This window comes from Mangifera indica, chromosome 4 (assembly GCF_011075055.1).
Source record: "Mangifera indica cultivar Alphonso chromosome 4, CATAS_Mindica_2.1, whole genome shotgun sequence".
Classification (NCBI taxonomy): Eukaryota; Viridiplantae; Streptophyta; class Magnoliopsida; order Sapindales; family Anacardiaceae; genus Mangifera; species Mangifera indica.
This window is the reverse complement of record NC_058140.1, coordinates 8441606-8454004: the sequence shown is the minus strand read 5'-3', so window position 1 is coordinate 8454004 and position 12399 is coordinate 8441606. Positions and strand designations below refer to the sequence as shown.

At 32.1% G+C, this 12399-nt stretch overlaps 1 protein-coding gene across 1 annotated transcript; it reads right to left on the bottom strand.

Moving 5' to 3' along the window:
- Positions 1 to 1634: 1634 nt before the first annotated feature.
- LOC123214639 (probable protein phosphatase 2C 9) lies at positions 1635 to 11121 on the bottom strand. Its single transcript, XM_044634547.1, has 6 exons — positions 10869 to 11121; positions 10592 to 10748; positions 9043 to 9282; positions 8441 to 8717; positions 2186 to 2340; positions 1635 to 2101 (listed from the first exon to the last, which is right to left on the bottom strand). The coding sequence occupies exons 2-6, from the start codon at positions 10628 to 10630 to the stop codon at positions 1961 to 1963; spliced, it is 852 nt and encodes a 283-aa protein (XP_044490482.1). The 5' UTR covers positions 10631 to 10748; positions 10869 to 11121; the 3' UTR covers positions 1635 to 1960.
- Positions 11122 to 12399: the final 1278 nt, after the last annotated feature.

Genomic DNA, 12399 nt, shown 5'->3' with positions numbered 1-12399 from the left:
TAAAGGTGTGAGAACTTCCTATTATGCTTTCTCTTCTGCTTCCTTTTCTCTGCAAAAGGAAAAATTGATTAAGAAATCACATAATACAAAAAGAGTATTAAAAACAAATTATGTTGTAGATTAATAATTGGGACACGTGAATTGCCAAACATCATTAGAGAACGAGAATATCGAATCCAGACATGTTTTTATGATCCTGAAACTATTTAATTTCCACTTTCAAGAAACGACAACATACTTAGTCATATAGTCTCACATTTTAGTTTGGTTATAAATAAATAGATCATGATCTAGTGAAAACAATTTGTGGTTGCCCTTTCATCTAGCATGGATTTTTTTTACAATAATTTGTAATATATTAGCAAATATGACTGGTGCCACCCAAACTAGCACATGTCAAACATGAACCGTAGTATTTGCACACTGCCCGTTGAATTACACTTTCTTCAATTGTTTTCTGTATTTGATCAAAGTGATCTCATACCATAGATTTTTGCTTCCTTTTTTTCTTATTGAACCTGTGACTATTCCACTTTCACCTGTTAGTGCCCATGCTCTTATTCCATATGCATTGTCAATAATATCATCAGTGTCATAATATTCAAATGGAAAACATAGAGAAATAGTAATTGATGAATGAAAAATATTTTGATTGACAAAAATTGAAACAATAATATGGGTGCCCGTGCTCTTATTCCACATGCATTATTATTTTGATGAATGAAAATAATAGTTGATTGACAAAATTGAAACAAAAATTAAATAAACATAGAGAAATATTAATTGTAAATTCAAAGAGTTTGAGATTGAGAGATTAATAAGAGAATGTGAAATCAAGAATGAAAGATTGAGAGCGTATGAATTTTGGGAGGGGCTGGGGGAGGGGGTTTATGTAGAAAAATTTTGAAGAAAAATATAAAAATAATCAAAGAGTTTGCTTAGGAAATTACTTTTGCATGCGAAAGGCTTAGCTCCACTAATTAATTTCTTGATCTCATCCATTATTCATGTTGTCATTATTTCAGACTCTAAAACTATCCATCAGACCATCTGCAGTATCTCATGTCGTAATGCCTAAGATCTAGTTCCTTCCTCCATACCAATGGTAATGGTATGGGCTATTTGTTCTCCTCGCCTACTTCTATTCGCTTGTCTCTTTCCTCTCTTATTTCTTACTTGCATATTGCAAGTCTCTCTCCTTGCGTCTCTCTACCTTCCCTTGAATAGCCAATAAACTTCAAACCATTACTCTATTAGTTGTGCCACCTCTTAACCAATACTTGATGATTGTAGAAGAAAAGAGTCATTCAGAATTCTCCAAATTCATATTGGTTGCTTGGATTTACTTTTTTTTTTAATAAGAGCAATCAGGTCATGTAATTGGGTGCCATTTTAAAATAACCATTTGCTTTGGATGAAACAGGACCTACAATCATACGTTTTATTTTTTATCCAAAAATAATGTATTTTTTTCAATATCATATACAAATTTTGCCATAAACCATGTCTAGAAAGTATGCAAGAAATAATACAACAGGGATGCTTATGTATAGTAGAACCAAAAAGCCAAATTTCCTCAATATGAAACTGAATATTCTTGGAAGACACATTTCAACCGCAATAATATTTCTCCATGCTATCAACTGCACACAGCCAATTTAACCCTTATATATAAACCAGATGCCATCTAAAAAGCTTTAAAGTCGAGATAAACTTACAGGGAAATTGAAGGTATAAAACTACACATTGATGAAATCTAAACAATATCAAAACCTCACAACCTAATGCTAGAATTTTGATTTTACAACAGGAGGGGAAACCAACATAAATATATGCTATTTTAAAAACATTTTCCAAATTTAAATTGGATTTCATGCAATTAACTGGCATTGTTAATCTATTAAAAATGCATTTCATCATATAATAACCACATTTACATATCCCTCCCTCAGCTTGAGTTCTACCCCTTGAATCGCACTACAATACAGGAGATGTCATCCTTACTGTCATTGTTCAATGCCTCAGCTACTAGTTGCTTGGCTGCCCTGTGTGGATCCTTTATTTTTCTTGCAATATCAACTGCCTCTTGATTAGACATGACCTAATATATTGAGGAAAAAAAAAGATAAAAAGAAGCCATAACTAATCAATCTTTGGAACAGAACAATAGAAAGAGATGAATCACCTTCCAAAGGCCATCACTTGCAAGGATAATAAGATCAGTATCTGAATCGATATCAGCATCCCGTATATCAGGATCACATCGCAGGTGTGATTTTAGGTTCTTGTCTCCAAAAGCACGAGAAACTGCCAATTGTCCATTCACTCTTGCAACATCTCCTGGTATAGGAAGCAACAAATACTGCTTATTATTACTAATACAGAAAACAGCAACATACCCATATTGTACAAATGATTTGCTTTCAGATTATATTAACAAGAACAAGTACATTTATAGATATATTTCATCCCTCCATGAAAAAGGTAGCATGTGGAATACTACAATATATCAAAATATTGAGGTGTCAGAAGATGAAATAAACTATCATCATCTGATCATAACAAAATTGTTGACACAACTATTTCAATTTGTGAATTGGGCAGTTAGCAATTCCTATATCCAGAACTAGTAGACAGATAATGGCTGAAGCTTAATTCATTATGGTTAGGCAAGAGCTACAATTTATGTATTAGCACCAACATGGATGTCAGCCTTTGACAAAGTTGATTGCAATCTACACATCCTGCTCTTGAATTTATTTAACAAATAATTATTCAAATCAGCAAAAATAGTGACATGCATGAGATGTATGATCTGGTATGTTCAAGTGGAAGTGTCAGTATAGGGGATCTAACCTTGAGCAAAATTGCTCAAAAAAACCCTTTATAGGATACTTAGTGTATATATATGTATATATTATATATAAACACTTATGAGGCCTAAATCCTTTATGTTATTTGGAAAAGTACCTCTCAACCGAGTGAAACTCACTGTTTCACTCCAATCCTGATGCTAAATGCTGACAAAGCAATAACAATCATTTCCATTTTGTTTTTTTGGGAGGGTTTTAAAATTGTGTAGTTCCTGTTGACTTAACTATTCTCATTTTCTAATACACAAAAACAGAGAGTAAGATGTGCTAATAAAATATTAAAAATATAAAAAAAAGTTTTTTAAGTGTTTTCTCTCTACTTTATCATTGATGCTGTTTTTAGAAGATGATAATAAAAGCATTTTGGAATTTAATAATGCAAAATTTTAAATTTCTTATTTTCATTTTTGTAAACAAAAACAAAAGAAATAACAAATGAAACCTACACAATTTCCTACTATAAAAAAGATGAATGAAGAGTGAGTGCCCTAAAGAAGACTGAGACAAATCCTTAGGTATAAATGATCCACCTGACAATTGATAGTCAGACAAATTTAACACACATACAGCCGACAGATCTCATAAAACTTTCATCCATAAGACAGTAAGGGTTCAACACAACTTAGATTTCGCAACCTGGTTGACATTTTGACACAACACATTGCAGCCTGCAACCTAGTTTAGTATAGTTTGTAGAGTATCTTATAATTATGTAAAAGCAAAGTCAAAATTTCTCATATGAATCACCTTAATGTGTGGTTCAACCCTTAATAATTGATTGATTAGTCAACTTCATAAATTACAGCTGGACCAATCACATCAAGTTGGGTAATTTGCTATGACCTCACTGAAGGTTCATAGGTAGTTTCAGTAAAAACCTCGATAGTTTGTTAATTATAGGCTCAACTCCCTTGAAGACGTGAATATTAATTGATTTGGAAAAATGTTTTCTATAACCTCCTGGTATCTTGGATATCCACTAAAAAAAATCATATTTCTAATTTTTCCCCTTATAAATTCTTCAAATACTATCAATAATGATTAAAATTTAACAAAAAAAAACTATATGGAGAACAAATCCGGTTAGCAACAAAGGATATAGATTTCATAATGAAGCTAAAGTAAACAAGATAAAAAGTGACTTTAATTTTTTTTTTTTCACGATATGATTCAGAAATTTAAAGAGGCAGATTTTTATGACTTGAGAGATGATGAAATGTTTCCTTTGGGAAGGATATGAAGACTAGGAGTTGGGAATATGGACAAGAAAAATAGGGCTCTCCTAGCTAAATGGCTTTGGAAGTTTTTCCCTGAGAGATTCCCTTTGTGAAGTTATCAAAAGCACATATTGCATTCAATCCAATGTAAGGAATTCAAAAGAAATTGAAAAATGGACCTCATAGAAGTCCTTGGAAAACCAATTCTGAGTAATATCCTACATTCAACTTTCATATATTTTATAGGTGAGAAATGGCAAGGAAATTTATTTATGGGAGGGTACATGGCTTGGAGACTTAGCTTGAATCAATGCAATCCTATTCTTTCTAGTTTCAATGTTAACAAATGAGTCACTTTTCATGCCTCTCTTGACTCTTCTTCTCACAAGGAAGGTGAAACATAAAGATCAAAAGAAATTTGCAGATGAGTGAGATTGACAAATTCATTGACCTATTGGGTTCTGGACAATGTTTCCATTAATGAGTTCAGAGGAGACAAAAAAAATGGAAACTTGACCAGATGGTTACACTTGTAACTCATACTCTCAAATTTACAAGCAGAAAAACCTGCAACTGATTTTAAATATTACAACTATATTTTTGAAAAGCAAAAGGTCCTCCTAAAAAGTTCAAGTGTTTTCAAGAACTTTGGTTCCAGGAAAGCTAAATACAGCAGACATTATTCAATTGAAGTACCATGAAATGAACCTTCCCCCACATTGGGATGTTATGTTTAAAAATGATAAAGAAACCTATGGCCATTTATTCCTTCATCGTCCTGTTAAATCTTTAGCGATGGTCTTTTGAAACCCTAAAACCCTACTTAGATGGGTTCCTTTTGTGTTGGTGGATTCTTGATCCACTACTTGAGGTTTTGTTTACGTAATATAGACCTTTATGTTTCCAATCAAAATAAGATAACAATAAATAAAAAAAGATGAAAGAATCATACCTTGTTGAAATATCTTCCAAACCATTCTTTCAATGGCAAACCTAAAATTTTTAAAATTGATTCTCCATCAAATTAGCTTCTTCAAGATCACTTGTCAAGAAGAAGCATCTCTTGACCAATTTTTCTTTCGTTTTTTTTAAATCTGGTTCTCAAACAAATTAGCTTTTTTGCCATATCATCTTTCCTCAGAATTTAGCCAGACCAAATCAAGACTGATGACCTTCAGTTCCAATTAGACTTTAGAACTTTCTCCTCGACTGATCTCTATCAAATTGTTTACTGAATTATATGCATGAAGCTTCTGCCAAATTTCAGACTCTATATCAGTTCCCAAAACCTTTTAACTATACACTAATTAATTTTAATCCAACTGTTCAACTCCTAATCCAACTTATCAACATTTTTTTCAAAGAAGCATCATAAGCTACAGAATATTTCTGGACCCTACAACTTTTAACAATCAATAAATGCATAGTTATAAACATGTTAGGCGGCCCTTACAGGACCCTGGTGGGAATCTGAAGGTCATAGCATTTGACCCACCAGTGGTATAAATAATAATTCATTGAGAGGCGACACAATTTTGGCCTTGCAAGCCACATTAAAACCATAAAATCACTTGGGGGGGGTGGGGGAGGGGGTGTTGGTGTTTCTACCCTATAGAAAGACAACCCAAAAGTACTTGCTTATAGTGCCTAATAGATGACACCACCTCTCAAGACAAATATAATGGATTTATATAAGTATTACAAGAATTGCGAAATCCCTTAATGCCAATCTCCAAAAGTGATGCCTAAAAGCAAAATTAAAACTCCCAACTAAGAAAGAAAAAAAGAAGAATCTTGAATATTTCTGTGAAACCTAAGACCAAAGTGATTCACAAAACTGAATTTTATATTTGCTTATAGTGTTGGTGTTTCTACCCTATAGAAAGACAACCCAAAAGTACTTGCTTATAGTGCCTAATAGATGACACCACCTCTCAAGACAAATATAATGGATTTATATAAGTATTACAAGAATTGCGAAATCCCTTAATGCCAATCTCCAAAAGTGATGCCTAAAAGCAAAATTAAAACTCCCAACTAAGAAAGGAAAAAAGAAGAATCTTGAATATTTCTGTGAAACCTAAGACCAAAGTGATTCACAAAACTGAATTTTATCCTGCATTTTGACAATATTTTCCTCTTTATCCCCTCCAAAATTAAGATTATTTTTTTCTTGTCATAGTACCCAAAAAGAGAACTAAAAGTTGTGCATTTTCATTTAGTCTTGGCTTTATTTCTTTTCCCAAAAGAAAAAATATGCCTCATATGTATTGCATCACATCAGCCTTGATTGATCCAAGCTATTTAGGCTTCACAGTGCAGTTAAAGAAAACTCCTGATTGAGGTGGAAAAAAAAAAAGGAAGAATCTTAAAAATCCTTTGAAACCGAAGACCAAAGTGATTCATAAAACTAAATTTTATCCCACATTTTGATGCTATTTTCCTCTTTTTCCCTTCCAGAATTATGATTTTTTTTATTTTTGGTCACAATACCCAAAAAGAGAACCGAAAGTTGTGTATTTTCATTTAGTCTTGGCTTTCTTTCTTTTCCCAAAAGAAAAAATATGCCTCATATTCATTGCATCGCATAAGCCTTGATTGATCGAAGATATTTAGGCTCCACTGTGCACTTAAGGAAAACTCCCAATTGAGATGCAAAAAAAAAAAAGAAGAATCTTAAAAATCCTTTGTAACCTAAGATCAACATGATTCACAAAACTGAATTTTATCCCACATTTGGTCACTGTTTTCCTCTTTTTCCCTTCCAGAATTACGTTTCTTTTTTCTTGTCATGGTACCCAAAAAGAGAACTAAAACTTGTGTATTTTCATTTAATCTGGGCTTTCTTTCTTTTCCCAAAAGAAAAAGTATGCCTCATATGCATTGTATCACATAAGCCCTGATTGATCCAAGCTATTTAAGCTTCACTGTGCAGTTTAGTAAGACATGGCATTAGTCTGTCCATTTCTTCTACACATCAGACCATGATGGCAAAACGAACATCTTTTAACACTTCTTTGCATTACTTTCTATTATTGAATTTTCCTTGACATCAAAGCCCACATGAAGACTTGTATTATGAGAGGAACTTTGACGTTCCATTTCATTTTGTGTGGCCTATAAACTTCCCATTCAAAAAAATATTAATCAAAGAAGACAAGAATTGTAGGAATAACTGTCCAAAGACTCTCTCTTCCACTATCTTTCATCTACGCTTAACTCATCAATATCAATATTGCCTATCATCTCCATATGTGTTGCATAGTCTTGGGCTTCCTTTTTTATTCAAGTTCCTAATTAAGTTGAAGCTCCAGTGCCTTGCAACAACAAGACGGTGAAAGCCACACAAGAGGGTATCCATCTATCTGTATCCAGGAATCTCTCACTCAAAGATGAGTATCCATCTATTTGTCGTTCCAAAAAAAAAAAAAAATCCCCCTCCCAAAAATAAGGAATGACAAATAACTGGAATTCTCCACAATTCTTCCCTTCTTACCATGCAGTTTCACATACCTAAATCAACTATGCTTTTAATGGTTTTATGGTTCTGACTTTCTGCTGAACACATCGACTGTCTGTCCTACCATCCTTCCTTTATATTAGCAAAATCCCAAGGGCAACCAAGTCACTTATCTTACAATATTCTCATTTCAGTACCTAAATTTGCAAAGAATTGGTGTTTAAAATACCTTTTCCTTTATTATCATCTTCTTTAATATTATCAAACCATAAGACATGCATAAATACTGTCCTCTATAACAGAAATGAAATTTTACACTAAAAACATTTTTCTTCTCAACAATAGTAATCAATCACAAATCTGATAATGGCATGTAATATGAGTTTGCCTTTTTAAAAAAAAATAGATTTCTTTTCTCAGCAGTTATTGTATTTATTAAACAACACTTAGTCAACCAGGCACTCTTTTTTATTAAAGCTAAGTTTAATTTAATTTAGAAATATATAAAAGCAACAAAGTCATCCAGCATAACATACTTTCTTTAGGTAAAAGACCATGGCACAAGATTCAGAAACATTTCTCCAAATAAATAAAAATATAGGCTCAAACTAGATAATTGGTATTGATTCTTGTAGGTTCTAGTTAGTTCAGCAAGAAAAAGTCTCTTATAGTTATTCAAGAGGTCTTGGATCTTATTCCTACTCACATTTTAGGTTAAGGAGATTGGAGAAGGGTAAAAATTACATATTATTAATAATTTTAAAAGGAGTTGGCACTGACTCTTCATCACATTACACCACAGAATGCAGCCCTTGAAGTTTCTGGACTCATCTAAATATATAATAATTTTTTAAGCACATAGCCATAAGCTTCAAATTTTGTTAAACTACCTGGCATGTTCGAGACAAAGCCACCTCTGTCCTCAATGCTGCCTCGCTCAGTGTTAGGCTCATGATCAATACTCATCTGTATTGCCTGCCCTCTTTTTGAAAGAACTGCTCGTGAATCTCCAACGTTGGCTACCCATAACTTCTGTCCATTTATTAGAATGGCAGTGACAGCAGTGGACCCACCTCGTCCCAAGTCAGGACTGTGTGTCAAAATTGCCTGGTCTGTCCTCTCATAGGCTCTAGAAATGGATGTGCGGGGATCTCTCAAAAAGTCATCCTGTAATTGATTTAAAAAAAATTATTGACTGCAGATGGGCACCAACCACAGCGACAAAAGTCAATGCATGGTCTACTCTAACTTAGGATGCAAGATATCAACTATTTTAGAACCCTTTATAGTACCTTTTTTCACTTTAAATCATGAGGATTTATTTCAAAAAAGGCAGATTAAAACTTACTCCTTTGGAGGTCAAATTCCCAACATCATGACTATTAGAAAAAATACTTTAGCAATGTAAAAGTGATGGAACGATTTCAAGTCTTTACAGAAATCAAATGCTCCTTAAAGATTGTTCAAGCACTAGAAATAATCAACAACTTACATCCTTTATGATATTGGGAAACAGATGCTTTTGTAGATAGGCAGGCACAGAATCTCCCAAATGTCCATCATATATGGCAAAAAGTCCAAGCTCATGACCTTGGAATTGAAGAAACTTTGCCACGTGAAAATCCTCCATTGGATGATTTGCTTTTCCTTTAACTAGACTAAAGCCATACTTGACTGGGCTTTGATGGCTCCTACCCTTGCCGGAGTTAGATGAAGAGCGTCCCCCCACAACCTGAACAGATGTTTTCAATTTTGTTAGCATTGACAAAGGGAAACAATGGAAATAAAGATGAAATTGAGAAACAAAAGACATAGTCTAAGTAACAAGAACAAAATAATCTAGAACAGTAGAGCCCAGAGAAAACCTAATAAAATGATCTAGCTAAAGGTTCCATGATAAATTCAGCACTAGTCCAAAATAACAAACTGATTGTGAGTACCAGGTATCAAGTTCAGTTATAAAAATACCCAATCACAACATCAGTTTCAGTTGTATTTACAAATTAGCAATCAAAACAACCAAAAGAATAATCTTTAAAGCAAGGCATTCAATCATATAGAGGAAAAGCAAGGGGGAGATGGGTAGGGAAAAGAAAACAAAGATTATTGTCAATAGGACATTAGAAAAAATAGAAAATCAATGTTTTAAATCTATTTCTTTGGAAAGAAAATTTTGCAAAGTAAATCCTATATGCTCCCTTTGTGTTGAAGTCTTACAGAATGCATCAAGTCCAATTGCCATAATTCTAAAAATCTAGCTTTTGTAGAAATTTCAGTAAAAACATGCTTTCTAGAAGATGTATCTTAACAAAGAGACCAGAAAGCACCCAGATTGAAACAGTAGCACATAGTTACTTAGACAAAAGGCAATAGATACAGAAAGTCAGTTCATCAACTTAGCATCAGAATAAAAGAAATTGATAAATTATACTGCACTAAAAAGCTTTCTTAAAATTTTCCAATAAAATGACATTTGATTTCTGCAAATATTGCAAAGTCCATTGCTGTGTCACCATTTTGGTTCTGTAAAAAATAAAAAACACAAGAATCCAAAGGTCTTTAAAATATTTTTCCAATAATTATAAACCTTGTCAAGACTCCGCAGAATCCTTAATATCATAATAACATTGAAATAATCTGAACTGAACCAAACATCCCCACAGATTCAGTAAGAACGAATAACACTTTTTTTTTCCAGATGAAATCATCTGAACTGAACCAAACATCCCCACAGATTCAACAAGAACGAAGAACACATTTTTTTATTTTTTCAGATCATAGAAGCTCCCAAGTTAAGCTATTTCATTACTAGAATCACCTCAAAATAAAGTTCTCCGACCTTCAACAAAAACAGCCCAATTTCAATTAGTCTACATAACAGAATCGGCAAGTCAACCAGCACAAAATTCGATCACATTTGCTTCCAGAATCCAAGCAAATTAACACACCACACCAATGAACTTATAATTATTTAGAAATTTCCTAAAACAGAGAAAAAAAAAAATAAAGGAAACGAAAACAAAGTTAAGAGATCTTGTCACCTGAGAATAAACAGAATTGAAGCAACATAGAATATCCATAAAATTGAACCTCAATTCACTTCCTTCTTCTTCTGCAACCACTCAACATCTACAAATTCTTCTACTAATTTCAAAACAAAAAAAAATCATTCAAAAGAAGCCCCAAAAACTCCAGAACCTGCAACATCCAAATCAATAATTTTGAACATCAAGAAAAAAACAAAGCAACCAAAAAAGCTAAAAGAAACAAGTAAAGGGAAAAAAAAAAAGCATCTGGGCATCCTTGAAATTAACTAACCGATGGAAAGAGTTGCTGATTTTCCAAGAAAATGATAGAAAAAACAGCTGTACAGAAGTTGAATAAGCAATATCTTGAAAAGGATGTATACAAGTGTAATAATTAAATAAAAATTTATATATAAATTTGTTTGTTGATATTAAAGAGAAGTATAAGTTGTATAATAATAATGAGGAAGGAATGGTTGAAGAAGTGTTTGGAGGGCAAAGAAATGGCTGCCAAAAGCCAAGCCAGAGCTTGCCCTTATTGACTTTCTGCCTGCTCTCTTTTCTTACTTACACTGTTACCTTTTTTTCTTTAATTTGTTTTGTTATTGATTTTAGTACTCCTCCACTCTAATTGCATGAAAATTATTTAACTCGTCCAATTTTTTTTCATATTTAAATTTTAATAAATAAACAAATAAATTAAATTTATAAAATATAGTAAAGATAATATTAAAATTTTAACACTCTAATAAATAGATATTTATGAAAAGTCAAAGTCCCAAATTAATTTTAAAATAAGAGAGTTAAAATCAATTAAATTATTAATTTTTTTAAGTAGCATAATAATTATAATTAATAATAAAAAAGGTTAAATATGTAAATAATTGGTGATGATGACGATGACGGAGGAGTTATAATTAATTACCAAAATTAGGAGATAGTTTAATTGTATTATAGGTCACCGGTGAGAGTGGGGACCATACTTTACAAAGTCAACGCTTTTTTGTCAACTGTTAACTTGCCCTCATTGCTACCCTTTTTATCGCCTGGGAACTTTTCTAATCTTTTTTGTTTTTTGTTTTTAAAAGTGTTAAATTGGACCATTCACAAACATGTAAATTTCTTCTTGCTTTATCAACTCTAAATTACTCTTTTATATGAATCATAATAATTCCCTATTGTCGACTCCTGCACAAATTTAGAAAATTTAAATTTTCAAAATGGGAATCAAATGACATATAAATAGCCGGAGAAATTAATTAAAATGACAAAAATTCAAAGTATTTAATTGAAACTAGTCAAGTTTTTGGATGTTAAACAAATATGATCAACATTTTATACTTTGAAGAAAATTTTTATATATAAATAAATTTTAGATTCATTTCCAAAATTGAAATTTTGTATTTTCACCCCATATAACTAACATCACCACCTATGCACTATTCACTTAAAACAAATAACACATTTTAGTTTATTTCTCGACCAAAAAACGAAAAAGGTAAAAAATGTTAGTATATGTTCTTTACTATGTTCAAATAGCTTCTAATATTTAGATATAAGCATTTTGTAATAGATTTGATAGATTTAGAGCTCAAAATTTATCTGTTGAATTTTTATGTGAAATAGCTTTCAATCTTTTACGATTTTAATGAAAAATTGTCTATGAACATGTGTTAGAATACTCATAGAATCAATTGGTGTTGAAGTCGGATTTGAAAATGATAGGTTTACGGTGATTTCAATCATCAAATGTGATTACAGTCATCATATGAATCACATGTGATGGTTGACATTGAAGAAGAGTTATTTTTTTGTTTATATTT